The sequence below is a fragment of the Callorhinus ursinus genome, unplaced genomic scaffold, assembly GCF_003265705.2.
Source record: "Callorhinus ursinus isolate GAN/ISIS: 27379988/994484 unplaced genomic scaffold, GSC_fseal_2.0 scaffold28, whole genome shotgun sequence".
In the NCBI taxonomy this organism is placed as follows: domain Eukaryota; kingdom Metazoa; phylum Chordata; class Mammalia; order Carnivora; family Otariidae; genus Callorhinus; species Callorhinus ursinus.
In genome coordinates this window covers 6633712-6652335 of record NW_027397090.1, presented here as the reverse complement: position 1 = coordinate 6652335, position 18624 = coordinate 6633712, and the positions used below count along the sequence as shown (strand labels likewise).

General features: G+C 40.5%; 1 protein-coding gene across 1 annotated transcript in view; it reads left to right on the top strand.

Annotated features, from left to right (window-relative positions):
• TMC1 (transmembrane channel like 1) overlaps window positions 1–18624 on the top strand; it is a 173002-nt gene that overhangs the window by 94791 nt on the left and 59587 nt on the right. Inside the window, exons 7-8 of the mRNA XM_073878079.1 lie at window positions 3786–3892; window positions 6678–6776. Coding sequence (XP_073734180.1) covers window positions 3786–3892; window positions 6678–6776 — 206 coding nt within the window. The remainder of the gene's footprint in view (window positions 1–3785; window positions 3893–6677; window positions 6777–18624) is intronic.

Below are 18624 nucleotides of genomic sequence, written 5' to 3'. Positions count from 1 at the left end.
ACAGTGGGACTAATAACACTTAACCTTATCGGGTTCCAAAAACAATAAAATGAGTGATGTTGGTGAAGTTTACGGTATGCGTAATTGACCAGCAAGATATGTCAGCTATTATTATTACTACGACTACTACTTCTCCTCCTTAGTCCTGTCTTTACAAGAGTGAAACAATTTTATCTAAGAGACTAAGCACATAGAATGACTGTTCTTTTTAATTACGACCTCTTAGCTACACTTTAGGAAGGTTTCTCTTTTCAGTCAATGCCAGATTTAGCCACCTACCACTGATCGGATAGAACCACTAGGATACATGGATGTGAAGAGGGAAGAGTTCTCCTTTTTTATTTATTTTATTTTATTTTATTTTTTTATGTTATTTTTATTATTTGTGTTGAGACAGGGAAAGGTCCTATGGAGCTTGGATGCCAACCAGTTGATCTGTGTTCTTCCCTTTACAATCTTTCTTTTGTTACTGTCCTCTGCCCTCTGCCATTGGTAGGTGTTCTGTAGAAGGAACAATGTCTTCTGGATTTCTTGGTCTCTTTGACCTGTGTCTGGGTCTTTTGTACAATCACTAATTTTAGTGAAATCTGTTTTCCTGAAATTCATTTCCTTTAGACTTAGGATTCTATATAAAAAAAAAAAAAGAAAGAAAGAAAGAAAGGAGGGGGTTGCTTAATGGTTACTTCTCTACTTCCAATAAAATAGTTATGAAAAGATGCAGCCTGAAAGCTTTGGAGTCTAAAATATATTTCATCCATAATGAATATGGATTATGTATGGGGGAGGGGATACTTTCTGAAACATTATAATTTGCTCCTCCTTTTTGCCTTTAGGTATATTTACACTCTGTACTCAATTTAAGAAATTCATTTGCTAGGGTTTGTGTATGGGGGCTGAGAGAAGATGGGCTGTGGGTGCTAATGAGAAGAGCAAAACTGTAAGAAGGAAGGCCGGAAAGGAAAGAAGGAAGGAAGGGAGGGAGGGACTGAGGGAAGGAGGGCAGGATGGAGGGAGGGATGGGGAAGGAGGGCAGGATGAGTCAGCATCCGGTGCTTGGGACTACTCTACACCAGAAGATCTCCTGGGTGTTTCAGGGAAAAGCTTGCTCCAGATACCTAGGGACAAAGTTCCTTCTCCAGTTAATGAGTAACTGTAAAGACTAGCAAGCAGGAAGTCTACTGCCTTCAATAAAACATGACAAGTGAACTTGGCTGAGACAGGCCTTGGGCAGTTGTTACCAGAGAACATAGATAACAGCCATGAAATGATCTGGAATCACTGGGAGCCAGGTGGATGGTCGCAGTTGTTACCAGAGAACATAGATAACAGCCATGAAATGATCTGGAATCACTGGGAGCCAGGTGGATGATCAGATGTCCCGGGAGGGGCAGATCTGCCTAGCCTTTCTGCAGATGGACCCGTGCATCTGGTTACAGCACCTGTGGGCATGTTTATCAAAACCATACCCTTTTAGAAATCCAGTAGGACTCTGCCTTTCTCTGCAAAGTGAAATGAATCCAAATATTCAGACTTGAAAATAATTGACTTTTTTTAAATGTCCGTTTAGACACTGACTTTTTTTTTTAAGTTTCTATAAAAATTGTCACTGTGTTATGGGAAGAGGCAAGGTGGCTCCTAACGAATAGACTAAGTTTCAGAAACGGAAGCATGACTCATGTGATCTCAGCCTCATCTTACTAAGCAGAGACTGGAATTTGCTTCACCCGAACCTCCTTCTTTGTACAATGTTTCCTTACCGGTGATGCTGCAAAGCCAGAGGGCCAAGAAAGCCGTTGGTCCCTGGAGGTATTTTGCTGAAGGAGTCAGGAAAAAGGGCCTGATGTACAGCTGCAAAGGGGACCTGGGAATTCGGAAGAAAACTTGCACCTTGGTGTTGAACTTTAAGTGATAATCAAAGAAAGTTGGGCTTTTGTTAATCAATGAAATCTCAACCTGAGACTCCAAATTCCTGGTCTTTCTTCCTCTTCCATTCTCTGATTTAAGATAATGTGTTTTTTCATTTTGTTTTGTTTTTTTTTTAAGATTTTATTTATTTATTTGACAGAGAGAGACACAGCGAGAGAGGGAACACAAGCAGGGGGAGTGGGAGAGGGAGAAGCAGGCCTCCCGCTGAGCAGGGAGCCTGACACGGGGCTCGACTGAGCCACCCAGGCACCCCTGTTTTGTTTTTTTTTTTTTTTTTAATTTTTTTTCTCAATAAATATGATTTGGACAGATCATTTTCCACTGGGGCACGTGCATGTTGACGGCACATTCTTGCCTGTCCCCTCCCAATTTGTTTTCCAAAGCTGAAGAGACCTTAAAGGTCAGTCTACTTCCCATCCCGCCCCCCCCCCCAATCCTGTTGCTTAACACCTGTTGGCGACTTTCTCAACACATTTAAAATAAAAGTCTCATTTTTTACCTGTCTTTAGGAGGCCCGACACAGTGTGGTTTGGCTTGTCTCTTCATCCCTCATCTGTCACCGCTTTCCCTTGTTCACTGGGCTCCAACCACATAGTCCTTCGGTTCGTTCCTCAATTGTCCTGAGCTCTCACCTGCCTCCAGATACTTGTTCTCGCTCTTTCCTCCGCTTGAGCTGCTCTTCCCCAGCCTGAGCATTCGCTGCCTCTTCCTCCAACTTCAGACCTCTGCTCGACTGTTACCCTCTCTGATACACCTTCCTCAATGAGCTTATCGAAAGCAACCTTCTCAGTATTTTGCCTTCTTCTCTCTAGGACCTATCTGGTATATGTAATTGTTATATCTATATCTATACTATATCTATAGTTGTTATAATTATATATATAATTACATATTATATACATGTATAATTGTTATAATAATGTAATCATGTGTGATTTTATATATCATATATAATACATACATATCATATATATGCTATATGCACATAGGATATACCATACATAATACACAGATATTAAACAATGTATTTGAATATACATATACATATTACATATATATGTGTATATATAATATATAATATGACACATACTGTACATACATATAATATGCTATATAATAGCATATAGCTCATACATTATGATAAATACATATATTTTATTTATTTATTTTTAAAATTCCTGCCTCTCTGTTGTTTCCATACGTCACTAAAACGTAAGCTGTATTAGGGCAGCAACGCTGTCTGTGACATTGTGTTTCACAGCTAAGGTAATTCCTGAGGGAAGATTCTTGAAATATGTGAAGAGCGAGTGAATGAACTTCAGCTTCTGCGCTATACCTAAAAAATGCCAGTGATACAGAAAAATAGCACAGGAGGGTCTGCAGGCTAGCTGTCCCTGAAGGATGTGGGAAAGGCTTTTGAGAAAGGCATTGTTGCCTGAGAGAAAGGAGGCAGAAGTGCAGTGATTATAATGATAATGGTAGCTAACGACTGGCAGATACTGTGGTAACCACTTTACAGGTATTTGCTCAACTTAATGTTATTAACTTATTAGCTCCGGGAATAAAATGGGCTTTCACCTAGCAACCCTAGCTGCTAAGCCCCAGGCTGCTCTCCCTTGGATGGGCTCTAAAGGCATAGGCCACAGTCATTCTGCACAACTGCATCTACGTAGTAGAGAACACTTCCATTACCAGTAACATTTTCTCTTCCTGGATAGAAACAGAATGCTGAAGACTGTCAATGTGGAAAGGACCAATGTGTTGCGATGAGCAGATTTATTTTTGAAAGCACCAAGACATAGCTTTTGTTTCGTTTGGTTCTGACCTGCCTTTCAACATTTTCATTTTCTTTTTGATAGGTCAGTTTGGCTCCTCCGTGGCCTCATACTTCCTCTTCTTGAGATGGATGTATGGAGTAAACATGGTTCTCTTCATCCTGACATTCAGCCTCATCATGTTGCCAGAGGTAAGGATCTGACTTTCAGTTTACAAAAAACAAAACAAAACTAATGCTGAAACAGGTTTCTCATGTGATCACTGTCCTAGAAAATTTCTTTTCTCTTCTGAAGAACAGCACGATTAACTGGCGATATCCACCCTTGGAGTCATAGCGCTTGCAACAAGGTTAATCCTCAAAATGGTGCCCATGGGCCAAAGATCCTAATCCTTGCTCCACAGGGCACATGAGCCTCCTGAAATCATATATAAAATGTCATGTGTATGTTTAAATATACATTTTTATGTGGGATGGTTCATGGCTTCTATCAGATTCCCAAGGTGGTCCCTGTGCTCAAATGTTAATTGCTCAAAAGGAAGGCTTTGACACCTTGTGAATTGTATTTATTTTGCCAAGTTTGCTTTGAAAGAAATGCTTCTTACTGCAACTCAGGACATTTAGCTTTTCTATCTGAAGAAACACAAAGTGAGCAATTTTTTTCCAGATGTAAAGTAAGGTAAACCAGACATCCCCCCCACCCACGCACATGTACACATACACAGCGGGGTGGGGTCTTTTAGGATCAAGGCCAGAGAGGAGAGGAATGCAGATAGTGCTTCCAGATTGAAGAAGATGCCAAACCCCTGAGCTGATGGGTGGGGTGGGGTGGGGAGAGTCCATCAACTAAGGCCAAGAAGCAAGACTGAGGTTAGAGCCTTTATCCACAAGAAGTTAAAGGACTCTGACCCTTGGATGCTTACTTATACAAAAGTCAGGTTAGGCTTTACTCAAGCTACAAAGGGTCTTTTCACGTGCCATTATTTCAAAGCCAATTTGTTCAGGACAGCATTGCCCACAGCCAAAACTAAGTGTTTTGAGGGACTTGTTATCCCCATGGTTTTGAATCAGAGCCAGTTTCTGTATCAAGCCTCCCCACGGGCATAATAATCTTAATAATTCCTTACAGTCATGACAAGTTTTAGCTTTTAATAGTGCAAAAACACTTTCACTTCTTTTACTTACTGAGCCTCACAACAAATTTATGAGGTAGACTATAGAAGAGTTTTCTTTCCCCATTTAAAACTGTGGAAACAGAATCACGCATTGCTCATTGGGCTTAACCGATATCTCAGAATGAGGTTTTTTTTATGCTGTTCTGGGTCTAGGACCGTGATTGTACCCTTCATCCCAAGATTTTGCAACCTAATCCATTAGTTTTATAATCCCTGAGGTAATTTGGGAGGTTCTATGGCTATCTGGCTCCCAGGAGGCAGTGAATGTAGATCAGAAGTCCTGTATAGTTCATCTCTCAAGTGAAAACTTTCAGGCGATGAGGCAGAATGCATGTCATCAATTTCAAATTAACCCCAGCTTTCTTTTTGCTCATCTCTCTAAGGCACCTCAAAACTCCTTCACTGGCTATTATGATGCCCCTTAGCGTCAGACTCAGGGTCTCTGTGGAGTTCTATCAGGTGTGCTCCCCACACCATGCAACCGCCATGGAAATGAAAGGTTGTGGCTGGACTTACTCCACCTATATGAGATTACAGAATGCCTGATAAGAGAGTGGAGGGAGCCAATCTGTGCCTGATGGGATGTAGTCCTAGAACGAAGCAGCGTATTGTCTTTGGATGCTTTCTTACAGGTTTGTGTTAGATGCTGAGGGGCATCCTGTTTTTTGGGCAATGGTTGCCAGCTCCAGCAAAAGAACAAAGGAGGATGTGTTAACTTTACAGAGCCACCAGAGGCCAGGGCTGGTCTGCTCCTGGCAACAAGGCTCCATTTTCCTCTGCCTCCTCCCACCCAGCCTCATTCAGCATTCCTCTGAAGCAGATGCCCTTTTGCCCGAAGTTCCCATATCCCTGAGCAAGCGTGAGACCTTAATCTTCTTTGTCCTTTGTGGCCCCCAACTTCGGGGTGAGACAACATGGATAGGACCCACCTTCTGCTCTGTTCAGTCCTAGGAAGTCAAGAAGCTTCCATGAATCCCATGCCACTTGTATGGAGGGTAGGAGTAGGGGCTGACTTCCAGCCCTTGTCCAGTCAAGCTTGGCACCCAGGCTTCCAGCCACATTCATCCTCCATCCCCAGCCCCAAGGAAGGAAAGTTTTCATGTTACATAAGAAGCAACATCTGCTCGGCAAGCCGTGTGCCTGCCCTGGTGCTTTTTCCAGTTCTCACCAAGACACCTGCTAGAGCCCTATTCATGTTGCCTTGCTGGCTGGCTCTGCCCCTAAAAACTCCTCTCTGAATCTGGTAGCATAAGATCAGGGCAGCAAACCTGAATTAGTGGTAAAACAAATATAATCAGGGTACAATCTTTCCTCCTCTTTGACATGCTCAAATTGTATGAGCGATTCACTTGAGTCTTCTCTTCCTTAACATGAAGGAGAGAATCTCCCTCCACCCCCACCTCTAAGAGGTAACCCCATATGAAGATGTGGGTAATATGGGTTTTTTTTTTGAACACTATAGTTCCCCCAAAGGCCTCTCTTCTCCTCTCCAGACGTCCCCCAAAAGAGATCAGTTTGGAGGTGGTGGTGGGTAGTGGGGCTTCTCAGCAAGCCTCTGGGCAATGTGGTTGGCCCAGCTGCTGGTGGTCCACTGAACTTAGCATGCAGGGTTCTTAGCACTCCCTTTGTTCTTCACTCTGGATTTAGTAGTCGATTCCCAGAAAATGGGACCCCACGTGGAGACCCACAGAGTCGCCATGAAAATGTGTAAGAAGTGCTTTTAAACAAAACCATTTGTGATCACATGTGTGGCTCAGACTTTGTTTCCAATTATTAACTGCTTTCTTTACTTCTCTGTATAGTACCTCTGGGGTTTGCCATATGGCAGTTTACCTAGGAAAACAGTTCCCAGAGCTGAAGAGGCATCTGCGGCAAACTTTGGTGTGTTGTACGACTTCAGTGTAAGTGTCTCCCCACAGCTGTGTTGGTAGGAGCACAGATTTTTCCTTACTCTCTGAAACCCCATGGCCTCTTCCTCTGGGGCTGGTTGGAAGTCTTAAGAGATATATACATACCTCCTGCTAAAAAAAATAGGAAATGAAGGAAGGAAGGAAAGGAGGGAGGTAAGGAGGAAGGAAGGAAGGAAGGAAGGAAGGAAGGAAGGAAGGAAGGAGGAAGGGAGGGAGGGCATAAGAGAGAGAGAGATAAAAAAAGGAAAAGGATTGGCTTAAGAATATGATAACGTGATTAAATGGGAATATAGACTACTGAATGAAGGTGAACTCAGCGATCAAAGGCTTGAAACGAGTATCTTTATCTCTGGCTTTGGAAAAGAACAAAGGAAGAGTTTGCAAGTATGCTTTTTGAAAAATCTTGTAGGATTCTTAGGGAATTAGAGCTTTAACATTTTGTATTAACCTCTTTGTTTCCTAAGCAAATCTATTTAGTATTACTGAAGACTCAGTACTACTATTCAGTAATTATTCAATAAATAAAGCTAAATATTAAATACAAAACAGTCCTGGATTCTAACTTCTAAATAATACTAAACTGAGTATACTCAATTGCGGTACCCCTATGAGCATTACTCGACTGTAGTATGAGAATAGTCTTACTCTTTGAGCTGCCCTGGGTGGGGCTAGTTGTTATACCAGAGATGCATTTTTACCCATTGAAAAATCGTTTCGGAGTCTGATTCAAGACGGTGGCAACTACTCAGTTCCACACATTCTTTTTAAAATAACAACCAGATCAGAGATGTTTGAAAGTGTAGAGGATAAGAAAGTAGCAAGGTAGACTTTGGGGAATTGATAATTCAAGGAATTTTGGGAGAGTAGTAAATGAGAATAAGATTTTATGTAGGCTGGGGAATAAAAGAAGGAGAGAAAAACTAATAAACACTCTTCACGGTCATAGTATTGATAGGTATATTTCATAGATGTTTGGAATTCTGCCCTCAAGCCCCCTAAATTGTGAGCTCCCCAAAGAGGGGATCATATCTGTTACATCTTCTTTGAAGCCCTTAATTTGATATTCAACCAACAGAGGCTTAATGAATCTTATTGACTGACAATCCTGAGTAAGGGGAGGATTTGTAGAGCCTTGAGATAAGAGCTGTAGAAATTAATTTATGTGAGCAGTTCCAGGAAATGTAAACTTTAGGAAAGGTTCCCAGTCTCTGAGTAAGCAAGCCAGGCTAGAGAATAAGCCTAAGGCATGGTGGCAGCCCTGATTTTGTGGCATTTGGAATCTCCAATCATCCCTGTCAGTTCACTTTTCATTTCAATTCAGCATTTATGTATTGACTATAAACATGCACTGGCTTTACAAAGATAAAGGTGACATGATCCTTGACCTCAAGGCACTCATGATAGTAGAAGATAGTCAGCTAGTATACCACATGCTGTATGCTACACTAGCAAAATAGAAGAAAAGAAAAAGACACTGGGGATCCCTGAGTTAGTAGTTGTTAGTTTTACCCGGGAAGGTCTAGGATTTATGAAGGGTACAACCTCTGAGTTAGGTTTTACTTATCTTTTATTCCTCCTTTCTATTGTCCCCCATCCATCTCTCTCTCTCTCCTGGCCCTTTCTCTAAGTTTCAAATAATAATTTTTTACTATGCTCGCCTGAAACTTCTTTTACATCTCACTCTCTTCTGATTAGCAAGATTATAAACTTCCAGTCTGGTTATCATTGGCATTTTCTGATGTTTCAGTCAAACCAGAGAAAAGAAGAACTGAAAGTATGAACAAAAGGTTTTTAGATTTGTAAACATATATTTAACAAAGTTTAAGCACTTATAAACTTTTCAACTAACTGAAATAAAAAAGTTGGGGGAGAAAGTCCATTAGGGATTTGAAAAATATTAATCAGCTGAGGGAAAAAAAAAAAAAAAAAGAGGAAGATGGCTCTAAGAGGCAAACCAGAGGCTCTCACAGGTGGATACAGGAGGAAGCCAGGGGAGAGGGTTTGGGCAATAAATGGGCTTACCAGGATTTTATGACTGCCCTTGATAGCTGTCTCATGTTTCAGTTTGGTGAAATACTATTTGTAGGTGGATAGAGGAAGACAGAAACCAGAGTAGTCTGTGATACTCATTTTCCTTTATAGTTCTTGGCCTGCCTCAAAACAATTCTAAAGCAATAAGAGAATATAAATGGCCAAGAAAGAAATAAGAATGTCACTAAAGTGATCTTTTTCATTTATAGCTTTTCTTAATTTTCTGCATACTGTAACCACTCAATTATTTGGCATGTATCATTAAGAGATTTTTAGAGATAGGAGTACCTTTAGAGCTCTTCCATCCCATGTTTCACATTATAAAATGAGGGAAACTGAGTCACAGAAGCATGTCCAGGGTCTTATAGCTATTGAGGGGCTCCTAATCTAGTACTCTTTGTGTGCCCAGTATCACATCAGTAATTCTGCTGCATTGATTTCCAACATTCTCACTGACTGTTTCCAGAACACAGACTGACTCCCTTCAATGGCATCGCTATCTCAATGGGGAGAAGGAGTTGAAACATATCCCATTTTCACCTTTCATAATAAACACACAATTTGCAAATTAGCAAATAGAATGGTAGGTTCAATATTTGCTCTTGCCCAAGTTTTTTACTTGGTCCTCTGATCTGTGACCTCATAGAGGTGCCCACCCTCTATTATAAGATGATCTAACTGGACAGCACAGTATTCTTAATCTATCATGGCATCATGGAGGAAATCATTAACTGAATATTCTTGAGATCCCAAAAAACAGAATTCTGCACTTCCGAAGAGCCCAGAGATGCCAGGAGGAAAAGACAAGTTTCAGGCCTGAGGCAGAGATAACAAGTGCCTGAACAGTCTAATTAAGCCATGGGTTAGTTTGTTGCATCTAAAAAGGTTAATGCGCCAGCTTAGCTAAGCAATTCCATATAGATATAGGTGAAGAGAAGCAGAAAAAGATTTATAGAACCACTGTGAAAGAGATGCAAGCATGACCTCTTGTGGTAGAGGAGCTTATATGATGTGAAGGGTCCGAAAACCTTTGAGGTGGAGGTGGGGAGGTGAGTCTCCTGTTGGAAACTTGGGACTTACCTCTGGACACCCACCTCCCGCAAAGTATCTCTCTGGAGTTCAGTGCTCTGCCATTTGTAAATATGTATCATAACTTGGGGCGCCTGGGTGGCTCAGTCAGTAAAGCGTCTGCCTTTGGCTCAGGTCATGATCCCAGGGTCCTGGGATCGAGCCCCATGTGAGGCTCCCTGCTCAGTGGGTAGTCTGCTTCTCCCTCTGCACCAACTTACGCTTGCTTTCTCTCTCTCTCTCTCTCAAATAAATAAATAAAATCTTTAAAAAAACCCCACATGTCATAACTCATCAAAATTCCCTCTTATTAATAAATAGTAGACAAATGCCGTTTGATATATGCCAGTTTGGCCAGTCTTATGGCTTCTCAAAGTCACAGTTTACAAAGCATGATATTTTTGATCCTTTTATTGAGTACCTCCTGGTGGGTCTTACTAATCTGGAGGAAAACATATTTTATTAAAATAGTAAGAAATAGGGAGATTGTCTAATATGTGTGCTATGAATTGAATTGGCAGATATGGTATCATTTGAAGCAGTAGAATCGGAAGAACAGATTTAGGTCAGGAAGAAGAGGATGTCTTTGTTGGCAAATACTTGGAGACACAAGAATGACGTATGAATGATAAAGAGAAAAAGATTACAGTTTTGATATTCTTGTAAGTGAGAGAGAGGGAGGAGCTGAGGTGGTATTTGGAAGTAGCTTGAGTTGATATCAGAGGGTGAGATCATTCGGGTAAAGATTTGAGTTGTGAGTAAAGGGAAATGCACTGTTTTCCAGCTTGTGAACATCTTGTACATTGCGTGCGGTTAAATGGTGAGTGAACTTTGCCTCCCCTTTTCTGCCGGTCATCATAGATGTTGGTGGGATGAAGCCCTAGAAGGGACAGAAGAGAAGAGTTAACACCTATCATGTGTTAAGTAGGCACATACATTAAATTTCATCTTCATAACAACCCTTCAGAATGAAGATCAATAATCTTCTTATAGGGGCGCCTGGGTGGCTCAGTTGGTTGGGCATTAGACTCTTGATTTCTGCTGAAGTCATGATCTTGGGGTCCCAGGATGGGCCCCTCATTGGGCTCCACACTCAGCACAGAGTCTGCTTGCCCCTCTCCCTGTGCTCCTACTGCACTCCCCCCAGCTCTCTCTGTCACAAATAAATAAATAAAATCTTTAAAAATAATCTTTTTATTTTTTAAATTATTTTAAAGATTTTATTTATTTATTTGAAAGAGAGCATGCGCACAAGCTGGGAGAGGGGTAAAGAGAGAGGGAGAAGCACGCTCCCCGCTGAGCAGGGAGCCCGACACAGGGCTCCATCCCAGGACCCTGGGATCATGATCTGAGCTGAAGGCAGATGCTTAACCAATTGAGCCACCCAGGAGCCCCAATAATCTTTTTATAGTTGAGGGGATTGGGACTCTGAGAGGTTGGTCAGTTTGCCAAACACAGCACAGGTAATTAGAGGAGGTACTGAAATTCAAAGTAAAATGGGGCTGATTTTAATGTCACATTGTTCGTTTACTTCTAACACACCCCAAGCTGATTCCTTCTGCCCTGCCCACTTGTGTCATATATCACCCTTGAAGTCTGTCCTCCGAGGAAACTGTCGCAGACACTCTGAATGTTTTCAAACAGCAGTTCCACTCCTGATTTTATCAGCAGCAACAGTTCTTCTAAATAATAATCTTCCAGGGCGACAGTGTCTCCTCACAGACATATGTCAGTTCTCTTAAGTTCCTTCATCTCTTATTGTACTGGCCACATTCAGAAGAGATATTTTTGTGATATACATATGGAACAACGTTTTTTTTAAGGGATATTTCAGTAGTTCAAATGCATCTTTATTTTCAGAGAGTACCCCCTTTTTTACTGAGCTATAATTGACATACAACATTATATTAGTTTCAGGTGTACAGCATAATGATTCAATATTTGTATATATTGTGAAATGATCACCACAGTAAGACTGGTTAACATCTGTCAACATACATAGCTACAGAATTCTTTTTCTTGTGATGAGAACTTTTAAGATTTACTGTCTTAGCAATTTGCAAATATGCAGTACAGAATTAGTAACTGTAGTCTCCATGTTGTACATTGCATCCCCATGACTTGTTTATTTTATAGCTGGAAATCTGTACATTTTTACTTCCTTCACTCATTGTGCCCATCCCCCACCTCCTGCCTCTGGCAACCACTCATCTGTTCTCTATATCTATGAGCTTGTTTTTTTCTTTTTCTTTAAGATTCTACATACAAGTGAGATTATGCATTCTTTGTCTTTCTCTGTCTGACTTATTTTACTTAGCATAATGCCCAGGGTCCTTCCATACTGTTGCAAATGGCAAGATTTCCTTCCTTTTTGTGGCTGAACAATATTGCATTATATATAATATATATATATATATATATATATATATATATACACATATACACACACACTCCACGTTTTCTTTATCCATTCATCCATTGACAGACACTTAGGTTGCTTCTGTATGTTGGCTATTGTAAATAATGCTGCAATGACCTGGGGGTACAAATATCTTTTCAAGTTACTTTTTCATTTTCTTCAGAAAAATACCCAGCCATGGAATTACTGGACCATATGGTATTTTTATTTCTAATTTTTTGAGGAACCTCTATACGATTTTCTGTAGTGACTACACCAATTTACATTGCCACCACCAAGGCACAGAGTTATTCTTTGAAGGGGCAAATACCCTTCATTTTAGGTTTCCTAAGAAATGGACATCAAGACAATATTAGATGCAGGATATGTTTTGGAGGAAAATACCTACAAATGAGGAAGGGGAGAGGGAGTATGAGTAGGTGGGGAGAGTCTCCAGTTAACAAAGCCAGCCGGATTCCTGTGAAGGGAGAGAAGTGGGCAAGATTGAGTAGGAAGGGTCTCAGTCTGCAGTACAGTTCTGGAAAAAGTCTTGGCCAGGCTGATGGTGTGTCTCCAAGCAAAGTATGTCCATTGCACAAATCCCATATCACTGGCTCTAGTATTTCTTTCTTTTTTTTTTAAATTTTTTTACTGTTATGTTAATCACCATGCATCATTAGTTTTTGATATAGTGTTCCATGATTCATTGTTTGTGCATAACACCCAGTGCTCCACGCAGAACGTGCCCTCTTTAATACCATCACCAGACTAACGCATCCTCCCACCCCCCTCCCCTCTAGAACCCTCAGTTTGTTTCTCAGAGTCCATAGTCTCTCAGTTCGTCTCCCCCTCCGATTTACCCCCCTTCATTCTTCCCCTCCTGCTATCTTCTTCTTCTTCCTTTTCTTAACATATATTGCATTATTTGTTTCAGAGGTACAGATCTGTGATTCAACAGTCTTGCACAATTCACAGCACTCGCCATAGCACATACCCTCCCCAATGTCTATCACCCAGGCACCCCCTCCCTCCCACCCCCCACCACTCCAGCAACCCTCAGTTTGTTTCCTGAGATTAAGAATTCCTCATATCAGTGAGGTCATATGATACATGTCTTTCTCTGATTGACTTATTTCACTCAGCATAACCCCCTCCAGTTCCATCCACGTCGTTGCAAATGGCAAGATCTCATTCCTTTTGATGGCTGCATAATATTCCATTGTGTATATATACCACCTCTTCTTTATCCATTCATCTGTCGATGGACATCTTGGCTCTTTCCACAGTTTGGCTATTGTGGACATTGCTGCTATAAACATCGGGGTGCACGTACCCCTTCGGGTCCCTACATTTGTATCTTTGGGGTAAATACCCAGTAGTGCAATTGGTGGATCGTATGGTAGCTCTATTTTCAACTGTTTGAGGAACCTCCATACTGTTTTCCAGAGGGGTTGCACCAGCTTGCATTCCCACCAACAGTGTAGGAGGCTTCCCCTTTCTCCGCATCCCCGCCAACATCTGTCCTTTCCTGACTTGTTAATTTTAGCCATTCTGATTGGTGTGAGGTGGTATCTCACTGAGGTTTTGATTTGGATTTCCCTGATGCCGAGCGATGTTGAGCACTTTTTCATGTGTCTGTGGGCCATTTAGATGTCTTCTTTGGAAAAATGTCTGTTCATGTCTTCTGCCCATTTCTTGTTTGGATTATTTGTTCTTTGGGTGTTGAGTTTGATAAGTTCTTTATAGATTTTGGATACTAGCCCTTTATCTGATATGTCATTTGCAAATATCTTCTCCCATTCTGTCGGTTGTCTTTTGGTTTTGGTGACTGTTTCTTTTGCTGTGCAAAAGCTTTTTATCTTGATGAAGTCCCAAGAGTTCATTTTTACCCTTGCTTCCCTTGCCTTTGGCGATGTTTCTAGGAAGAAGTTTCTGTGGCTGAGGTCGAAGAGGTTGTTGCCTGTGTTCTCCTTTAGGATGCTGATGGACTCCTGTCTCACGTTGAGGTCTTTCAACCATTTGGAGTCTATTTTTGTGTGTGGTGTAAGGAAATGGTCCAGTTTCATTCTTCTGCATGTGGCTGTCCAATTTTCCCAACACCATTTGTTGAAGAGACTGTCTTTTTGCCATTGGACATTCTTTCCTGCTTTGTCAAAAATAAGTTGACCATAGAGTTGAGGGTCCATTTCTGGGCTCTCGATTCTGTTCCATTGATCTATGTGTCTGTTTTTGTGCCAGTACCATACTGTCTTGATGATGACAGCTTTGTAATAGAGCTGGAAGTCCGGAATTGTGATGCCGCCAGCTTTGCTTTCCTTTTTCAATATTCCTCTGGCTATTCGGGGTCTCTTCTGGTTCCATACAAATTTTAGGATTATTTGTTCCATTTCTTTGAAAAAGGTGAATGGTATTTTGATGGGGATTGCATTGAATGTGTAGATTGCTCTAGGTAGCATTGACATCTTCACAATGTTTGTTCTTCAAATCCATGAGCATGGAACATTTTTCCATTTCTTTGTGTCTTCCTCAATTTCTTTCCTGAGTATTTTATAGTTTTCTGAGTACAGATCCTTTGCCTCTTTGGTTAGATTTATTCCTAGGTATCCTATGGTTTTGGGTGCAATTGTAAATGGGATCGACTCCTTAATTTCTCTCTCTTCTGTCTTGTTGTTGGTGTATAGGAATGCCAATGATTTCTGTGCATTGATTTTATATCCTGCCACTTTACTGAATTCCTGTATGAGTTCTAGCAGTTTTGGGGTGGAGTCTTTTGGGTTTTCCACAACAGTATCATATCATCTGCAAAGAGTGAGAGTTTGACTTCCTTTTTGCCGATTTGGATGCCTTTGATTTCTTTTTGTTGTCTGATTGCTGAGGCTAGGACTTCTAATACTATGTTGAATAGCAGTGGTGAGAGTGGACATCCCTGCCGCGTTCCTGACCTTAGGGGCAAAGCTCTCAGTTTTTCCCGATTGAGAATGATATTCATTGTGGGTTTTCCATAGATGGCTTTTATGATCTTGAGGTATGTACCCTCTATCCCTATACTCTGAAGAGTTTTGATCAAGAAAGGATGCTGTACTTTGTCAAATGCTTTTTCTGCATCTCTTGAGAGGATATGATTCTTGTCCTTTCTTTTATTAATGTATTGTATCACGTTGATTGATTTTCGGATGTTGAACCATCCTTGCAGCCCAGGGATAAATCCCACTTGGTCACGGTGAATAATCCTTTTAATGTACTGTTGGGTCCTATGGGCTAGTATTTTGGTGAGAATTTTTGCATCCATGTTCATCAAGGATATTGGTCTGTAATTCTCCTTTTTGATGGGGTCTTTGTCTGTCTGATTTTGGGATCAAGATAATGGTGGCCTCATAAAATGAGTTTGGAAGTTTTCCTTCCATTTCTATTTTTTGGAACAGTTTCAAGAGAATAGGTATTAATTCTGCTTTAAATGTTTGGTAGAATTCCCCTGGGAAGCCATCTGGCCCTGGGCTTTTGTGTGTTGGGAGATTTTTGATGACTGCTTCAATTTCCTTAGTGGTTATAGGTCTGTTCAGGTTTTCTATTTCTTCCTGGTTCAATTTTGGTAGTTGATACATCTCTAGGAATGCACTCATTTCTTCCAGGTTATCTAATTTGCTGGCATAGAGTTGCTCATAATATGTTCTTATAATTGTTTGTATTTCTTTGGTGTTGGTTGTGATCTCTCCTCTTTCATTCATGATTTTGTTAATTTGGGTCATTTCTCCTTTCTTTTTGATAAGTCTGGCCAGGGGTTTATCAATCTTGTTAATTCTTTCAAAGAACCAGCTCCTAGTTTCGTTGATTTGTTCTATTGTTCTTTTGGTTTCTATTTCATTGATTTCTGCTCTGATCTTTATTATTTCTCGTCTCCTGCTGGGTTTAGGCTTTATTTGCTGTTTTTTTCCTCTAGCTCCTTTAGGTGTAGGGTTAGGTTGTGTATTTGAGACTTTTCTTGTTTCTTGAGAAAGGCTTCTATTGCTATGTACTTTCCTCTCAGGACTGCCTTTGCTGTATCCCAAAGATTTTGAACAGTTGTGTTTTTCATTTTCATTGATTTCCATGAATTTTTAAAATTCTTCTTTAATTTCCTGGTTGACCCATTCATTCTTTAGTAGGATGCTCTTTATTTAGCCTCCATGTATTTGAGTTCTTTCTGATTTTCCTCTTGTGATTGAGTTCTAGTTTCAAAGCATTGTGGTCTGAACATATGCAGGGAATAATCCCAATCTTTTGGTACCGGTTGAGACCTGATTTGTGACCTAGGATGTGATCTATTCTGGAGAATGTTCCATGGGCACTAGAGAAGAATGTGTGTTCTGTTGCTTTGGGATGGAATGTTCTGAATATGTCTGTGAAGTCCATTTGGTCCAGTGTGTCATTTAAAGTCTTTATTTCCTTGTTGATCTTTTGCTTAGATGATCTGTCCATTTCAGTCACGGGGGTGTTAAAGTCCCCCACTATTATTGTATTGTTGTCAATGTGTTTCTTAGCTTTTGTTATTAATTGCCTTATATAATTGGCTGCTCCCATGTTAGGGGCATAGATATTTACAATTGTTAGATCTTCTTGTTGGATAGACCCTTTAAGTAGGATATAGTGTCCTTCCTCATCTCTTATTACAGTCTGTGTTTTAAAATCTAATTTGTCTGATATAAGAATTGCCACCCCAGGTTTCTTTTGGTGTCCATTAGCATGGTAAATGGTTTTCCACCCCCTCACTTTCAATGTGGGGGTGTCTTTGGGTCTGAAATGAGTCTCTTGAAGACAGCATATTGATGGGTCTTGTTTTTTAATCCAATCTGATAGCCTGTGTCTTTTGATTGGGGCATTTAGCCCATTTACATTCAGGGTAACTATTGAAAGAGATGAATTTAGTGCCATTGTATTGCCTGTAAGGTGGCTGTGACTGGATATTGTCTGTTTTCCTTTCTGGTCTATGCTGCTTTTAGGCTCTCTCTTTGCTTAGAGGAGCCCTTTCAATATTTCTTGGAGGGCTGGTTTTGTGTTTGCAAATTCCTTTAGTTTTTGTTTGTTCTGGAAGCTTTTTATCTCTCCTTCTATTTTCAATGACAGCCTAGCTGGATATAGTATTCTTGGCTGCATATTTTTCTCATTTAGTGCTCTGAAGATATCATGCCAGTCCTTTCTGGCCTGCCAGGTCTCTGGGGATGGGTCTGTTGCCAATCTAATGTTTCTACCATTATAGGTTACATATCTCTTCTGCTGAGCTGCTTTCAAGATTTTCTCTTTGTCTCTGAGACTCGTAAGTTTTACTATTAGATGTCGGGGTGTTGACCTATTTTTATTGATTTTGAGGGGGGTTCTCTGTGCCTCCTGGATTTCGATGCCTGTGTCCTTCCCCACATTAGGGAAGTTCTCTGCTATAATTTGCTCCAATATACCTTCTGCCCCTCTCTCTCTTTCTTCTTCTTCTGGGATCCCAATTATTGAATGTTGTTTCATCTTATCGTTTTGCTTATCTCTCGAATTCTGCCCTCGTGATCCAGTAGTTGTTTATCTCTCTTTTTCTCAGCTTCTTTATTTTCCATCATTTGATCTTCTATATCACTGATTCTCTCTTCTGCCTCATTTATCCTAGCAGTTAGTGCCCCCATTTTTGATTGCACCTCATCAATAGCCTTTTTGATTTCGACTTGGTTAGATTTTAGTTCTTTTATTTCTCCAGAAAGGGTTTCTCTAATAACTTCCACGCTTTTTTCAAGGCCAGCTAGTATCTTTAAAATCATGATTCTGAACTCTAGGTCCGACATCATACTAATGTCCGTATTGAGTAGGTCCCTGGCTGATGGTACTACCTCTTGTTCTTTTTGCTGAGGTGATTTTTTTCGTCTTGTCATTTTGTCCAGAGGAGAATAGATGAATGAGAGAACAAAATGCTAACAGGTTAACAACGTCCCCAGAAAATATACTCTAAACAAATCAGAAAAGACCTGAAACCAGGGGAAAAGTAAGGGAAAGAAAGCAAAAAGAAAGAGAGAAAAAAAAGAAAAAGATAAAAACAAACAAAAACAGAACAAAACAAAACAAAAAAGCAGAATATGATCAAATATGATCAGCCTGGTCCATAGATCAGTGCCACACACTAGATTTTGGGTGTATTTTGGTCTGTTAGAAGAAAGTGCCTCCTAAAACTTTAAAGAAAGAAAGACTTATATATGTATAAAATAAGCGTTGATTTGCAACGACGTGGTTGGAACTGGAGGGGGTTATGCTGAGTGAAATAAGTCAATCAGAGAAAGACATCTATCATATGACCTCACTGATATGAGGAATTCTTAATCTCAGGAAATAAAT